The sequence below is a fragment of the Paramormyrops kingsleyae genome, chromosome 5 (assembly GCF_048594095.1).
Source record: "Paramormyrops kingsleyae isolate MSU_618 chromosome 5, PKINGS_0.4, whole genome shotgun sequence".
NCBI lineage: Eukaryota > Metazoa > Chordata > Actinopteri > Osteoglossiformes > Mormyridae > Paramormyrops > Paramormyrops kingsleyae.
In genome coordinates this window covers 9,044,047-9,061,746 of record NC_132801.1, presented here as the reverse complement: position 1 = coordinate 9,061,746, position 17,700 = coordinate 9,044,047, and the positions used below count along the sequence as shown (strand labels likewise).

At 48.3% G+C, this 17,700-nt stretch overlaps 1 protein-coding gene across 10 annotated transcripts in view; it reads right to left on the bottom strand.

The window, feature by feature from the left end:
• The window catches only part of grin2bb (glutamate receptor, ionotropic, N-methyl D-aspartate 2B, genome duplicate b), a 64,245-nt gene that overhangs the window by 14,079 nt on the left and 32,466 nt on the right, over positions 1-17,700 (bottom strand). For all 10 annotated transcript variants that reach the window (XM_072712044.1, XM_072712045.1, XM_072712043.1 and 7 more), the window contains 11 exons: positions 15,922-16,065; positions 15,412-15,682; positions 13,840-14,032; positions 8,493-8,607; positions 7,971-8,179; positions 4,549-4,723; positions 3,500-3,653; positions 2,982-3,107; positions 1,634-1,863; positions 1,288-1,448; positions 660-847 (listed from right to left, as the gene is read on the bottom strand). In XM_072712044.1, the coding sequence (XP_072568145.1) occupies positions 660-847; positions 1,288-1,448; positions 1,634-1,863; positions 2,982-3,107; positions 3,500-3,653; positions 4,549-4,723; positions 7,971-8,179; positions 8,493-8,607; positions 13,840-14,032; positions 15,412-15,682; positions 15,922-16,065 (1,966 nt within the window). The remainder of the gene's footprint in view (positions 1-659; positions 848-1,287; positions 1,449-1,633; positions 1,864-2,981; positions 3,108-3,499; positions 3,654-4,548; positions 4,724-7,970; positions 8,180-8,492; positions 8,608-13,839; positions 14,033-15,411; positions 15,683-15,921; positions 16,066-17,700) is intronic.

Below are 17,700 nucleotides of genomic sequence, written 5' to 3'. Positions count from 1 at the left end.
ACTAAAACACACAAATAACTTTGCAGAAGTGTCCAGTGACGTTTCCTTTCTTAATTTCTGTAAAGCTTGTGTAATATTTCTCAGCCGACCTTATGAACGCTTGAGAAGACTCCATCATTTAAATCAAAAATCACGCCACACAGTATCAAAGTCAAATCCACATCGAACAGAGTAAGGGATTATAACTTTTGACACCTGTCATAATTTATGCACTGAGCATGACATATACTCCCAGCCTCGTTCCATCGATCTTCCTTTCCTGGATTATGTATCTCAACCTGCAGGATAATGACTCTTGCCTTCATGAACAAAATTAAAAAGATCCTTCTCTTTAAACCTGTCATTATTAACACTTACTAATCTCCAGCCATTTTCCTAGTAGTCTATGGGCTTTACCTAGACAGATGTTTCCCTAGCTTCCCTCTGCATGGACCCCGAACATTTAATAAAGGGAACAGCGGCAATGCGGCAATGAACTGAAGGCCAGATTTTCACAAACATATTGTGGACACATACACACATCCCCCCAGGCCTTCTCAACATGGTTAGGTCACCCTGTCACCTCTAATCAGGATCTATAGCAATTGCACGCTTGTTAAAACAGGAAAACAAAGAGAGGCTGAATGGTACAGGGGAGACACAGGTAACTCCAGCCGTACCATCTCCAAAGAGCTGAAGTATGGCCAGGTCGACTTGTCTCTTCCAGCCTGAGTCTTTCTGTATGGCGATGCCATATCCAGTCGAGGCAAAAACCTTGCCGCTGCCGATGGTCACCAGTTTGCAGCCCTCGTCTCTTCCGGCCATATAGTTGAGCACCGCCGCGTCATAGATGAAAGCGTCCAGTTTGCTGACCAGAGAGGGAGGAACGAGCCCGGAAATGAGGGTGTATTCATGTCAGAGGGACTCCAAAGTTTGTCTTTGGTTCAGCAAATGCACCAATAATGGTCTTAGGATTGTCATCTCAGTTGGCCAAGAGGATTTTACATTTTCCCAACATGAACGTTTGTAATGGAGTGATTGCAGGTTAGGTACCTTGAAGGACGCACCAGTCTCCCTTTTGGTTTATGGACCCATATCATTAACCAGTGGACAACCCACCCAATAATGGCCATGTCTCATAGATCTTAAGAGAGACTACGATCTGCTCTGCTAGGTAGCACGTTAAGATACTCTTTGGGATACAAGGCATCAATGAGATACAAGTGTCTTGCATTTCTGTGTGTGTAATATCAATATGTAACAGGCACCCAAACAAAGCTAATTCTGTGGCCAGGCCTGCACCCTTACCCACTCTTCAAGCTCTGCAGAGCCTCATCCACATTCTTCTGGTGGAACTTCACCATGTAGCTGTGCATCTCTTTGTAGTTGTTCCGGATATTCCTCTCCGTGCTGCCATTGGGCACTGTGCCGAAGCGGAACGGCGGAGAAAAGTCGTTGGGCCTTTGGAACTGAGGACACATGAAGGTGGAGCGACTGTCAACTTAGAGCAGACGGGGAAACCTGAGAGGCGTCACAGGCCTACTTTTATAGTCATGGGGCTGGAGAGCATGTGGCTGAGCAGAGAGGTCGGCGTAGCCTCTCCCAGACATGGACAGGTGGCAACCGCTACCGGGGTTAGCGGGGCGCTGTATACCTTTTTATCGCTCAGCCCGGAGACCTGGTCCACGTACTCCTCCTGGATCATGAAGGCAGCCAGATTGGCAGTGTAGCTGGCCAGGAAGATGACGGCGAAGAAGGCCCAGACGGACACCATTATCTTGCTGGTGGTGCCTTTGGGGTTCTGCACGGGGACAGAGTTGTTGAAGACCAGGCCCCAGAGCAGCCAGATGGCCTTGCCGATGGTGAAGGAGGGACCGCCAGGCTCTGGGGGAGGGGGTGGTTGGAGAAGAGAGGAAGGGGAACGAGAAAGGGGGGCCTCATCAGTGCACCAGGTTGGCCGTCACACGGTGTGGGACCCGAATGTAAAGCATCGGGAACGAAAATTGGCAGCGGAGTGTTGGACGGTGCTGCCATCATTTTCAGTGATTAAATAACAGCGCAAGTCAAAAGTATTTCACATATATGTTACGGTAGCCGCAAAAAAAAAAGCTGCATTTTTTGTGCAGGGAGATCAACAGGGAGTTATAAAGTAAACAGGCTTCGAAAAAAACTACCCATGTGTTTAACCCTCATCTTCATCTCTGTTAATCACAAAGCAAGACGATTAGGCAGGAGTGTCGCTTGCTGGAAATTAAGCAAAGCAGGATTCAGATCGACAATGTGCTCGATCTCACGCGAAAGGGATACACAGTGCAGCACAAACAATATCGAGAGGTATTGATCGCCAGCTTAAGGATTGATAATGCTTTCCAAAACACTCGGCTGAGATCATTTCCACTCGGTTGCCTCTAATTAAGTGAAGAAATATTTTCAGGGCTCTGACTTTTTTTTTCCATACCAGGGAGGCTTCATGTTGGCTGAACTGTCGCTCATTAGTGCAATCTGTCACCCGTCTCAGCTTGCCAGAGGTTTTCAGCGTTACACTCATCATTTAGAATATCCCTGACAAGCCCAAAGAGTTCATCTACCAAGTCGATGCTGGACACAGGGGTTGCTGTGGCTACGGGCCGTCCGTTTCATGCATTGGCACAATCACAGGAATCATTAAAGTGAAACGTACACAAGATGTTCGACAATTATGTCAAATCAAAATCAGCCAAAATCAGAAATGGTTCACTTGGATGCAACGGACCGGATGAATGAGTACGTTTGAGATGTTTTGAAGCTAACGTCAGCCTGCAGGACAGGCTTTTGCCCCCTCATCGTGTGTGTGTGTGTGTGTGTGTGTGTGTGCGTCTGTGTGTGTGCATGTGTGTCCCCCCCTGCCCCGGCTCTCCCGCACCCACCCTGGCAGGCGCGGGGTGCGTGGGGTTTCGTGTGAATGTGTTCCAGATGACGAGGGTGGCGGGCGGTGGCCCGGCCTTCTCATCGTGCGTTCTCACCTCTCCCATCTGCCAGACAGCGATTGTACCCCACCGGGCTGAAGTACTCAAACACAAAGACGGCCACGGCTGACACGATGAGCAGCATCACGAACATCATCACCCACACATCAGCGCTGAAGGGCTCTGGGGGGACAGCGAAACGGGGAGGGGGGGGGGTTAATACATTGACCAGCTTGTCCTAGCTCACACTGTACTGTAAAAAAAAGAATGACAGGTTGAAGAAATACATACTGTGTGTGTGGTTCAGGTATACCTTACCTTGTGGGGACCTGTTTTTTTCCAGTTTCCAATTTTCTAAAAATTCGTGACTGCAATCAAAAAACCAGGATTGCCAAAAGATTTGTATTTTATTTGGTTACTTATGGTTATGCTTAGGGCTGGGTAGGGGTTACGGTTGTCACAGTTAGAATATTTTTCCCATAGAAATGAATGTGCGGTCCCCACAAAGATATGATTATAGGTCTGTGTATGTGTGTGTCTGTGTGCATGCACATGTACGGGCGTGAGTGGCTCACCCAGGAAGGCCGAGGGAGACACAGTGCCGTTGCTACGGGAGACCATGACACTGATACCCGTTTCGATGAAGGGTACAGAGAAGTCGATGACCTCTGACCTCTCCTCGTTGATGGTGAGGGAGCCCACTGCCATATGGGCATTTTTCAACACCACCTGTGAGTGAGAGAGAGAGAGAGAGAGAGAGAGAGAGAAAAGGGGGGGGAGAGGAATCCAGGCGGAAGAGGTAGGTCACCCAACAGTCTCCAAATACTGACAAACAGAGGCGGACACAACACTGTGGATAAGGAAACAGGGGAAGGGAAAGTGGGTTACAGCAGTAGGTCAACACTGCTGGAAATAGATACTCCAGCCCCCGCCCTTCTGAAGCCACAGAGCTACAGAGCTCCCCCCCATCTACAGGTATATTCAGCTGTTAATACCTGAGCCCTTCAGCCCTGAACTAAAGTAGGACAGACCGACTTGAGTTGCGAACGTTTAGGTGAGTCTAAGTTTAGAGACCGTCTCTGCAAAAATGAAAGGCTCCTTACCTTCCTATCTAAAATTGCCTCTTATCTATTCCCTGTCAATCCCACTTCGAATTAATTTGTCCGATATTTTACACTTTGATAAGAGCGTGTTAATTTAGCCACTCCTCCGACATGACAGGCAAAACTCCCTACTCCACTGTGATCTCACAATAAAACAGCACGACCAAGGAAGTGCCAGGATATTAACTTTGCTGTTTAATTCAATCACCACAGACTGCAAAGTGATTCCCTCCATTCAGCCATTTTCTGCAGGGCCGTTTCTGCAGCGTGATGCAAGTCACACTCATTTATATTAAATATCCTAATTTAGGATTTTGCTCCCCAGAATGAGCACGTATTCGTTTGTGTCTAAAGCTGAACATCTAAATTACTCATCTTAATCTTGGGGGATTCAGTAGCATTTTTCCACTATTTGATTTTAATACCAATAAAAAAAAACATTCCTTCCATCAGCTGTTAAATGGGGGGGGGGGGTGGTATACTGTGGGAGATTTAAACAACAGAAGAAGAAAAAAACCAACCTCCCCAACCATGCCATTCCAAGTACCGTTGATCTTCTTTCCATGCTTCCCATTGGTCACCAGGTAGAGGTCATAGGTGAACTTGACTGACTTGGCGATCTTCTTCAGGATGTCGATGCAGAAGCCCTTACAACAACGCTTGATGTAGATCCCAGTTTCCCCCCCTGTCTGATTGCTGAGAGACGGAGGCCACGTGGGTGGTGGGGGGGGCAGAAAGAGACGGTGGGGAAAATTAATAGGCATTGAGGGGCCGATAAGATGGATGGCAAGGATAGGGATGGAAGTTTATGTGCAAGAGTCAAAAGGAAAGGGACAGTAAGACAAAGAAAAGAGAAGGATCTAGAAGATAGGAGACTGGTTTGACGGAAGGGGGGGGAAGTTTGCCAATGAGAATGATTTATTGAGATGAGTTGTAAAGTAGGGGGTGAAAAAGAGAAGTAGAAGATAAAATATGCAAGTGGTGCCATACTATGTGGAGATCATGGGAATAAAGAGGGGAAGCACTGGTGCAGTTACAGCAACGAACGACAAGAAATGGTGACAAGACACAGAGGAAGACTGACAGTGAAAATAAACACAGAAACCTTTCTGTAAACCCGGTACAATCGAACAGAAATCGCAAATTGTGTCGCTCCTGGCTTCACTACAAAATGTGCTTTTTCTTAAACTGCTCCAGTAGAAACCGAGGTTGAGCACAGTACTCACAATGCAACTGCTGTCACCAAGATGGCCAGGGAGAACTAACAGAAAAGGTGTGCCGCTAAGAGGGAGACAGTGTACATGGAAAAGGGGACCAGGGGCTGGGGGGGGGGGGGGGGGGGGGGGGGGGGCACAGGGGGGCGGAGGTTTGGGGTGAGGGCTGAGGGCAGGTCTGAAAGAGCCCCCAAGCCTGGAGAGAGGAGATCTTGACGCAAGCATAGACCAGCGGCACCTCCCTGTTTCCAGGCTGAATTAACGACGGTGGGCTTGGCCGTAGCCAGCCCTGTTCAACCACCGGGGGGCGCCGTTAATGATTCCTACGCATCCCAGCTCACAGGGCGAGTGTCAGCATGAACAGGAGCTCCAGCCGGAACACCCAAGCTGTGTCTCTGCGGGACAGCCATGTCGCGAAAGCCAGAGCAAGCATAATCATGTGCCTACGACCATCCATAACACATCTCCACAGAGAACCAGGATCTGGGTTGCCTGCACCTCTTCCCTGTGATCTATGCATCTAATGAAACCATCAGAGCAGGAAGTGGATGTGGGAACGACTCTCCCCGAACTGCAACCTTGCAGAAAATGCTGAGCGTAAACAGATTCGGTTTATGATGATGTTCATAATTATTGTTATTTTTATCACGCCGATGGAATGGCATCCCATCCAGGGTGGACCCCTGCCTTGCATTGACTGGGACAGACTCCAGACCCCCTGCACCCTACTAAAGGCGAAAGAGCTGAAAAATGGGGGATGATGATGATGTCACCATTGCCCATAATATATGAATGGGTGACTGTGGGTGTGTGGGCATTTTTGAAAGTGATTACATTGTGGGGACCACGTTTCCCCACAATGTGATAAAAAAAAACTAACGTTTTATCTTGTGGGGACCACCTTTTCAGTCTCCACTAGGATAACCGTTTTTATAACAATCTCTGACTGCCATCAAAAAGCTAAAAATGCCAAAAGGCTTTGCTTATGGTTAGGGTTAGGGCTGGGTTGCGGCTAAGGCTGTCATAACTGGGATGTCCCCACAATGTGACAAAAATATCATCATCAACAACTATTATTATTATTATTATTGTATACCCATACATATTTTAACCTGCAAATTTTTATCTCACAGCAGATTGTGCTGGGAAGGTAACAGAATTCAATTTCCACCAAAAGACAGAAAACCACATTAAACAGGAAGCACTTTCAGCCACAGAGCATCTCCTAGTCCAATAAAGCAGCGACAAAAAAAGAATAACTTCAGGTGAGAACCGAATTTCAAATAATATCTTCATTTCAGCTTGCATTTCAGCTCTTCTCATGACATAAACACCCCCTCCCCTCCCCAATGCCAACCCTTAACTGCCTGAAGATCATCACACGCAACGAAGTATGACTGAAACCAAAACAATGGGATTACTTGTGGGTAAACCTAGTTTGTAACGTAGGGTTACAGAAAGCTAAGGAGTGTTACGCAGCAATGTTACATTCATGTGGCATTGAATAGCACTAATGAAAATGGCTGAGGGAGGTGTTGTGGTGGCTCAGTGGGTAGTGCTCTCATCTCACACCTTCAAAGTGGGGGGTTTGACTCCCGTCTCTGCCCATTGTTGTGGGAGTGTCCTTTATGTACTTTGGTTTGCATGAAGCGTTATATCAAAAGACAACAGATAAAATCTCTATATTGCCCATATGTCTGTGTGTGTGCATTTGTGTAATGATTACAGTGTGGGGACCAGATTTCCGCACAATATGATAAAAACCAGTAACTTTTTACCTTGTGAGGACATTTTTTCAGTCCCCACAAGGATAACTTCAGTTTTATGACAATCTGTGTGTCAGGATTGGTGCCCGTCCAGTCCTGCCCTTTGTGTCTTTCCCCTGTTTGGCCAGTAGGTGTTGCTGGCCATCCCATCCTCCTCTTTGAATCCTTTATCCTCCTGTGTTTCTCCCTACTCCTGGACAGCTGCATAGCTCAGTGGGCTGAGCATGTAGTGATTGAGAACCCGTTGGGTGTGGGTTTGAACCCAGCTTAAGTACAGCCCAACCTATTTTGGGTATTTTGTTTGGCTTTTGTTGACCTTAGTTTTTTTGTTTCAGATCACGATTTTCCTAATGTTTGTTATTGTCTTAGTTCTCCCACCTGCAGTCCACCCTCCTTGTGTGGTTCTGGTTCTGGTTCTGGTTGAATTCTGGAATTAGCCTTGTATTCCTTGTGTTAGGTTAACGTTTTCTAGTTTGTTAACCTTCCTAGTTCTCTGATTATCCCTGCTCTTTAGTTACACCTGTTGCTTGTTACTCTGCTGTTTGATTGGATGTCCTGCTAATGCTTCATTCCTGTGCCCTCATTAGCTCAGTTTAGGTTTGTGTATTTAAGTTCCTGCCTTCGTTTTCCCCCCCCAGCGAGTCACTGTATATGGTCGTGTAGGTGAACTCTAGGTCTGTGCTTTATTTGGTTAATAAACCCCTTGTGTTGTCTTGGAACCGCCAGTGGATCAATGCCTTCTATATGCCTGCACCATGCGCCGCCAGACTGTGACCTCAATCATAAAGCTAAAAATGCCAAGACTTGTATTTTGTTGGGATACTTATGGTTAAAATTAGGGCTGGGTTACGGTTGTCATTGTTGCCCACAGAAATGAATGGACGGTCTTGACGAACATATGACTCCAAACGTGTGTGCGTGCATGTGCCGTGTAATAAACGTCACCCTGACGGTGATACTCACACGCCTTTGAGCTGCTTCCGGCAGGGCACCGTGTTCCTCATGCAGGTGCCACTCAGGGGGTCCACGTCCTCCACGATGACGAAGGGCGCCTCCTCCAGCGTGACGATGGACAGGTGGTCGTCCGCATGCTCCCCGGCGTCCGAGAACAACTCGAAGCGCGGCCACACGTGGTACTTCATCGCCAACGAGCCATTCTCCCACTTTCCCACCTGGGTCCACGGAAAAGGCGGGGATGGAGGGGGGGGGGTAAACAGGCAGCATGGGGGCAGGCGCTCCGGTTAGGGTGCGCGTCACAGGGCTGGTGGGAGTCGGTGCTCCGTGACCGGGGCTTGGCCCAGACACGGCCCCCAGGATTCGGGACAGGGGGTCGGGCCCCGAAGAGCTCATGATGGGCTGTGATGATGGGTTTTGATGGCACTGGGACAAACTCGAGGAGAAAAACAAAAGACACAGAAACAAGGGGAGGGGGGCAGGCCAAGCCAGGGGCCGCTGTCAGTAAACACTGAGGAACGGGGGACTCACCCTGTCCCACTGCCTCTGCTTGTCCAGAAGGATGATGACCAGCTTTGGATAAATCTGATACCCGTCCTCGCTGAACGACAGGTTGCGTCCATCATAAGTCACATTCATGAGATACCTGGGAGAGAGACAGACCTTCAGCACTTGCACTGCACAGCTGGGAACTCGGCCGGAGAAACTTCCAAGGAAATCTTCAAATGTTGGCTTTTACGTTTCTGTAAATGTGCAACTGTTCAAATACACAATGTATCATAACTACCTTAAGCGATTCACAAGCCCCCCCCCCCCCCGTAGACTATACATAAGCCATACAAATGAAAAATGTTCAGGTTCTACACGTTGGCATGTATGAGGGTGGGGCCACAGGGACACTGGGCCCTGCTGAAAACTGATTGGTCCTCTCCCCTGTCGTTATTCACTAATTCAAAGCATGATAAGGTTGGCCTCTTCATGAATTATGGCCCCCACCTTAAAATGCCCTAGAATGGTTCTTGCATCTATGTGATCACAGCCAGTTCAGCTGATTAAAATCTGGGGGTTGGGATAGTATATGAAGTACCGGACACACCGGTAGCTTGCAGGTTTAAATCCCTGGCGAGGAAGCATCAGCATGCACAATTAGGGCATGTAAACAAAAGTGCCGCAGGAAGCATGCATCCAGGCGTGAAAAGAGGGTCAGGTGTAAAACAGCGACGCCTGCCCAGGTACAGCAGCGGTGCCTGCAGAGAACATCACGCGACGCCTGCCCGGGGTACAGCAGCGGTGCCCGCAGAGAACATCACGCGACGCCTGCCCGGGGTACAGCAGCGGTGCCCGCAGAGAACATCACGCGACGCCTGCCCGGGGTACAGCAGCGGTGCCCGCAGAGAACATCACGCGACGCCTGCCCGGGTACAGCAGCGGTGCCCGCAGAGAACATCACGCGACGCCTGCCCGGGGTACAGCAGCGGTGCCCGCAGAGAACATCACGCGACGCCTGCCCGGGGTACAGCAGCGGTGCCCGCAGAGAACATCACGCGACGCCTGCCCGGGGTACAGCAGCGGTGCCCACAGAGAACATCACGCGATGCAGCATTATTCATACTTGCACGACCTTTCAGGCTCTGTGCCTTTGACACAGTTATTTATATGCAGCCTTATTGCCCCTCAGTCCGCTGGGCGCGACGTGGCCTTACGGCGCCATTTTCATTTTATTTAATTACTCATTTAATTGCTGGGCTTTGAGCAGAAACTTGCACACAGCAGCGTTGATTTATCTTTTGGAGGTGGGGCTCCTCCCCCCCATCCCCCCCCCCAGGTACAGCTCAAAGCTTGCGGATGGTTAAGGTGAGACGAGCTCCAGCTGGCTGTCTGCCTCGAATTGCAGATGGGAGGGGTCGGAGAAGGCCGGGTTTCTGGCCTCTTCCTGCTCGACGGCCTCTCGGTCATGGTGAGCAGCTTTGCCAGGCCGCCGTCGGCACTCTAGGGTGAGGCACCTCGCCGAAGTTACCAAGTAACGGCACTGCATCAGCGCCACTTCCTCTGCCTACAATCACCTCTCCGTGCTTCAGGTGGCCGAAATCCAACTTCTGCTCATTTAGATACACAATTTCTGTTTCACAATTCACAACTTATATTTTAAATTTACAATTTAAAAGTTTGCAGTTAATGATTTATGTCCAAAATGTGGAAGGTCTGAGCTCTACAGCTCACTGGGCATCAGAAAGAGAAGGTTCAATGCCGGGTGAGATACCATCTTAACATTTACAGTTTTGGGGTGTTTCAGCTCCCCTTCTTAGAACGTGGGGGGGGGGGGTAGACTTTTCAGGAAGGCTGACGCAATGTCACAGGAAAGCCTCCATGAATAATCGTTAAATATTCTGAGGTTTAAAATTAATTTGCGCCTCCCTGACCTTCAGGGGAAACCAGCGCTTTTTAAATGAAGATTTAGCAAAACATGGGAAGATACCAAGAGGAATCCGGGAGTAAAGTACGCAAAGAAATCAAGATGAACTGCAGAAGGCCTTGCTGGGGGGCTGAAGCAGAGTCTTGATTAAGAAAGTGGACATCAAGCCAAAAGGTTAGACAACGTGTCCTTGTTTTGCCGGGAAAGGCGTCTATGCTGATACGGCTCGGTAAACACCCTGCTTTAAATGCATAACTTTAGGCTGGGCTGGATAACAGCATCTTCTGAATAAATAATATCCTTTTTTTTCCATGGCCCGTCCCAAGAAGCTCATTCAATACCCATAATGGCAATTAAAATATGTCCTTCGCAGTCTGGCTGTGCATTTTCTGCTGCCGTAAACGCAGCTTCTGTCAAAAGCAATGGAGGACGGCAGAGCTGGAAGCTTGCTGACACCGGAGAGAGTGACGCAAGTTTTCCAGCCATATATATGTTCTTTTTTTTTTTCTTTTTTTCCCCCCTCTGCCATCGATACGACAAGCTGGGCTTGGGAATGTGACAGTCCTGCATTAGCGGCCACATTATCCAGCGGACAAAATGCTTCAGGTGCACGTGAGCCTGAGCGAGTCCATCAGCTGTCGAATACGATCACGTGTGTGTGTGTGTGTGTGTGTGTGTGTGTGTGTGTGTGTGTGTGTGTACCAGCAGGGGCATGTTACTGTCAGATTAACTAAAATCATAGTTCATCCACCTCCCTCCTCCTCAACCGCCTGCTCTTTCTCTTTCTCCATCCCTTTCTCTCTCTCTCTCTCTCTCCTCCTCTCTCTCTCGGGGTTGCTATATCCACGGTAACGGACTGCCTCAAATTTAAGTGCACAAGAAATAAACAGCAAATAGAAATGGAAAAAGTGCTTTTGCTATTTCAGTGTCCCGTCCTGTTAACTGCAAACAATTCAAATACCGATTCCCAGTGTATTCGCTTCTCTGCACAGACCCACATAAAAGCCACATAATATTAGTGGAAAATAAACACTGATTACAATGTCAACTCCGTACCGACCGAGCGGCTGGATGATGGATGGATGTATTCTGTTCATATGTAAGTATTATACCTAGACTGCTTAAAAATGAAAGCCATTTGGTGTAACTTCCAAACACACCCAAAAATCCTGACGGGAATGTCAGCGGCTTCTGTCGGAGACACGTGTTGCTCATAAATAAAGTTTGAATGCTAACATGACGCCCCCTGTGGGGCAGTGTGATATCACGTACACGTTCGCGTCTACACACGCTCCCTCTGAACTGATGTTCAGGACCGAAAGACACTCAGCAGCATATGTAATGTGTTGCCATGGCACCCACAACCACGGCGATTTCCAAGCAATCTGCCACGTTGCCATGGGAACAATAATATCACCCGAGAGGGAGGGAGAGAAAGAGAGGGGAGTAGGATAACCAAAGAATGGGGCATCTATTTACCCTAATTGTTACATACTTCATTTCAGCCCTAAATAGTCCTAAATCTATTTCCATTATACATTCATCTTCTCAGCCTCTATCGTACCTTGCATGCTAAAATACACTTATACAGCTACGTACATCTGTGACTGTACTGAATACAGAGTAACACACAAGTCCCATCATTTAACACACTATTAACGTTTTCATTAAGGGGAGTACAGGGCATTACCAGACAGATCAGACACACGCACATACTTTTGCACACAGAGTTACACGGACGGTTTGCCGCAAACATTCTGTGTACATTAGTCTGTGAATAGTGAAAAGCACAGTAAAACATTTATTGGGCATTTTAAGGCCTTAGCTGGCGAGCTAATTAGTTACGATTACAGAAACACTCAAGCCAATTAGTAATAACGCAGTCGTGGGATTTTACAGCGTGCGCAAAAAATGAGAGAGGGGCTCGCGGCAGCCATGGAGGACACACGGGGCGGACAGACGCAGACGGGGCGGACAGACGCAGACGGGGCAGACAGACGCAGACGGCGTGGCCTACGCCCCAAAAACACCACCCATCCATGTGTCAGAAATACATGAGGACAGGCAGGTTGAGGAGATAGGGTGTGGGCAGGGTGGAGAAAATACCAGAGTGAGAACATGGTATTAAACTGTACCAATGGGGAGACGGCAGAAGGGAGGGAAAGAGGAGGGAGCTGCCGAGGCAGAGAGGACGAGAGAGAGGAGGAAAGAGAGCGATGGAGAGGATGTATATCATACACTGCCAAGACTGAGCAGAGCCGTATGCTGATATTACCTCTATCTTTTGCTGTATGACACCTTTATCAGCATAGAAAGACTAACAAAAAGAACAGGATCATAAACAGAAAAGGAGAGACATTCTGTCCCAGTTCCATTATGTACGTGAAAAAGGCCATTAAAACAAACCCTGAAAGCTAACTGAAAGAGTCCAGTTCAACAGAGCCACAGCCAGGCATAATGCCGTATTATACACCGGAGCCATTTAACGTCGAGTTGATGGAGCTCACCGCCTCAAGGAGGCCGACTTTGAAAGGTGACGCTTCCTAAAAATAACACGTAAACCTTTTCATCTCCGAAACTTAGTTAAAGGGTCAGACGCCCCAGGGAGGAATACAGGGGGAAAAGGCTTTAAACGGCTGAACAGAACCAGTTCCAAAACAACTTAGGGATGCTACAATAGGTGCAAGACCAAAGGTATCCTAAAAATATAAAACAAGAGGAAGTGGATAAACAGCATTTCCGGAACATTCTGGACATAAGGTCAGCTTGACCCTAACTACTCTGAGCTTGAAAAAAAGACTCCCCTCAATTTTATACAGAACTCAGTAAGAAGCAGAGAAACACACAGATCTACAGGCTTCACATTTACTGTCTTTTGGGATTCCAAATTCCCTTATATCATATAACAGCGGAACAAAAAAAAATCATAATGTACCCTGTTTTGTAAAGTATTTCTTTCAAATGACTACACAATCATTAGTAGAAAATAAAATGTTAATTGAATTAACAAAAAAATAATCCACCACCAATAAGATCAAATATCATTGGGATATTTAAATATTTCACAGTAGAGAATATAGAGGCGAAAAACAAGCCTGTTTTGAAATAGCTAAAATATGTTAAACGAGACTGAAACTCATTACAACTGCTTCTAAAATAAGATGTATTTCCCAAAATATATTTTAAACTCTTTTTCGAAAGAGAGCAGCAGTAATACATGGAGGAAAACAGCCAAGGAAGGATCCCTAATTGCCTGAAATGTGAGTCAAATGCAAAGCAGCAGCATTTCTATAAAACGAGCATTTAGCGTCACGGTGCAGTTCGCCCAGTGTTACAGGCCACATCTGCTTATTTGATCTTTGCCGATTAAAAGCCCAAATGTTTCAAAATGCCCAGAGACTCTGGACGCCCCTGCAGGGGTTGCTGGGAAACAGCGGTGGAGCAGAGGAAATGTCGTTTGCCTACCTGAGCACCTCATTGGAGTTTCCCGTGTTGGATCCCTTCTTGTCAGGGGCCCCGTGGCACTCGGACTTTAGGAGAGTGTGGGGCCCCCTGTCCAACATCATGGTGGACGTCGCCATGGCGATGACTGCCACCGCATCCCGAACTCGGGCCTCCAGCCCATAGTCCCATTCGTCATATGACACGGAGATGAGACCTGAAGGCACAAGGAGGAAAGAGAGGGGCAGGGAATGCATAATTGGCAGAGCTTGCTCCATAACAAGCTGAGCCAGGAGGACCATGCTGGCAATTCAATTGAATTCCAATTTCAGTTCAATTCAATTGAATTCCAATTTCAGTTCAATTCAATTGAATTCCAATTTCAGTTCAATTCAATTGAATTCCAATTTCAGTTCAATTCAATTGAATTCCAATTTCAATTCCAAGTCATTCTTATGCAGCGCCTTTCACAACAGAATCGCCCCAAGGTGCTGTACATGAGTGTGTTGAGATACATTACAACATTAAGAGTAACAGTGCGGATGTACCTGGAATTTGTCTGAAAGCAATTCATGGAATTTATAAGTATTACAATATGTGAACCAGCTTGGGACTGCATCTCCACATCCTTTTAGCATAACGTCCCCATTAAACGCTGCTATTTTAGACTCTACATACACCGGCCAACCATAGGAACCCACAACCAGAAACCTGCATCTATGTTTTATTTTTCTGTAAAATGAGCTGCTTCGTTTTCACGCAGCAGCACGGCGGCTCAGTGGGCAGCACGGCTGCATCACGCCTCCGGGTTTGGGGCTTTGACTCCTGCCTCCGCTCTGTGCGTGTGGAGATTGCATGTTCTCTCCCTGTCATACGGTTTCCTGCAGGTTCTGTGGCATACACTCACAGCCCAGACACACAGTTAAGCTAAGTGGCACCTCTAAACTGCCCGTCATGTTCGATTGGGTGATTGTGCTTGTGTACGTAGGACCCCATCCCATCCAAGGTGTCCCCCGGCCTTGTGCCCTCCATGACTCCGATAAGTGGTTAGAAGACAGATGGACAGATGGATGGATGCAATCATGCATGCATAAACTAGTAAGGCACAATTTAAAATAATGCATTTTAGAGACTTCCTTCCACTGTCCAAGGACAAGCAGTTAGACCATTTGGCAGCTCTAAATTCGCCGCAGTGTGCATCATAGGGTCAGTGTGTATGTGCGTCCTGTGATGGACTAGGATTCTATCCAAGGACCTGCGTGACTTGTGGCCTGTGCTTCCTAGGATAAGCTCCAGGTCCCCCATAACCCTGTACTGGATAAGCGACTAGAGCATGGATGGATATTTTTCACTTCAGTATTGTCAGTTACGAGACATCAGTAAGGCTTTGTAGACTTTCAGTATCCGTTGCGTTTATAATGGAGTGCAATATCACTTGTGAGACTGGTTTGAAGAGACCATCTCCTTTCCTGCTGAAAAATTACTAAAAAGTGATGCCAATTGGTGGCTAACTGGTTGCCAACTGGTGTCCCAAAAGGCTGACCCAGGCACTACAGCACCACATCCTGCTCTCATACAGCCCTCCGCCCGCCGTACCTGTAGGAAACACTGTTGGAACATTGTCGGCATCCCCGGCCACCAGCGAGGGCACGATCCAGGTGTAGCCATACCCCGTGAGGCCCACGGAGTGGGCGACCTCGAAGATGGTGGTGGACTCCTCCTTGGTGCAGTAGAGCAGGATGACGGGGCTCTGCAGCTTCTTCATCTGGTTCTGGATCTTGGAATCGCCATCATCCACCGACATGTCCAGCAGCAGCACCTCCTCCAGCTCCCAGCCCACGAAGCTGTTCTCGATGGTGCTGCGGATCTGGCGCGAGAGCACAGCACACTACATGGGCAAGAGCTGGGCTACTGAACGTCAACGCTGCTCTACGGGCCTCCCTCGTCTAAGGACCCCAGAAACAGCCATCCAGAGATCCACCACATGTTATAGTCACTAACATATTGGAATCATCTCCTCCTTTCTTAAGCCTTGAGTTTTTAACATCTCACTGGATGACGTGAGAAAGACCATCAGCTATGTGGATGAGACCAGTTTAAATGTACCTTGTTAACAAAGTCCAGATAGCCAGGATAGTAGGTGGTGACGATGGAGAATATGTTCCAGTCATATTCCTCCATGATGTTCAAAATGACTGAGGCTTGCTGTTCAATTGAGGGACCGAACTGGAAGAACATGGAGTTGTCATCCTGAAATTAAAGGAAAGAAGCTGGGCTGACTACAGAGACAAGAAAAAAAGCACTTAAGTAATGTGTTGTGTGATTGAAGGGCTTTTGGGGTTTTGTGTGCTTCCATTCGGCCTCAAACGGGATGATTTGGTCACCAACGCGGAAGAGGGAGATATGTGCGCATGCGTCTCGCTCTACAAAGTCTTTGCTGCCAAAACAGCAATGCTGAGCAGCTCCCTGGTTCAGGTGAAGTGCGTCTCCCTCCGTATCAAAGGCTCCACCCTTTTCTCCAGAGAAAGCGGGACATCGATTTGACACTTCGATCCGGCATCAATGATCTGGCCGCCGGTCACGGTGACGTCGTCAGCGCGTTCACGGTTGAGCTGCGCTCATGCAGTGTGCGCCAAATGAAAGGACGGGAACGTGTCTTCGCCCTTACCATCCCAAGACTCTTCTCCTCTCACCTTGTTTTCTATCTTCAGCTTTTTGCCCTCCATTACCCCACTTTCTCCCTGCTTTCATTTTTCCCCCACAGTCCCTCACTCCCCACCTTGCTGCTCTCCGATTGGCTTACTCCTGCTTTCTCCATTCCATTCTCCCCTTCTCTATTATACTTAAGAAATTGAAATTACTGCCAAGATACTGATATAATTAGATTCACAGGTTACTCTCCCCCCCGCCTTGTAATAGTGGTGTTATTGTACTATAGTACCCAGCCTGGCGATTCAGTGAATCTTCACCACACTGGAGACTCATGGAATCGTAATTCATTCAAAAAAAAATATTAGCACTAACAAGTGCCCCCCCGCGCACTTTATTGTCATGATAATTACCAGCCATGTGTGCTGGAATGTGTGTTTATTTCATCATTTCCTGTTGCCCAACTTTTAACGATGAGCAAAAGCTGGGGCCCAGGACAACGTCTGCATATCGGTTGTCTTCAAATGCAGGACTCCTTAATCACCATAATCACCAGCGCGGGGGCCAGAGCTGGGGTGGGGGTAGGGGGCAGAGCTCGACATGTCATCCGGGTACAACGAGATCCAACGGCAGGAGAGGCGTGAGAGAGACGCGGAGCAGCGCAGCGTCCGAGGGGTCAGGGGTGCGAGCGAGCAAAACCCGGAGCCAGACCTGAGGGAGATGCTGCCCCAAGGCACAGGGAGGCATCAGGCAGCCATAGTCTCTTCTCTCTCCCAGTTTCTCTCTCCTCTGTCTCATCTCAGCCCCTTCACTGCCCTCCCCTCTCCTATTTCTCCTGTCCTCCTCTCCTCTCGTATGTCTTTCTTCTTGCCTCTCCTCTCTTCTCCCCAGCCACTCCTCTCTCTGCTCTCAGCTGCTGCTTCTCTTATCTTCCCTCTTCTCTCTCCCTCTCCTCACTCACTCCTCATCTTTCTCCTCCCCCCTCCTGCCTCTCCTTTCTCATCTCTCCTCTTTCACCTCCCCTTTCTCCTCTCACCACTCCCCTACCACCTTGCTTTCTCCCCTCTTCTCCCTCTACTTTCTCCTCTTCTCCCTCTCCTTTCTCCTCTCTACCCCCCCTTCCCTCCTGCCTCTCCATCCTCTCCCCCCTCCCGCTTCTCCATCCTCTCCTCTCTTCCTCCTCTCTTGCCCATCTCCTCCCTTCTGTCCCCTCCAGCCTCCCCTCTCTGCTCCCTG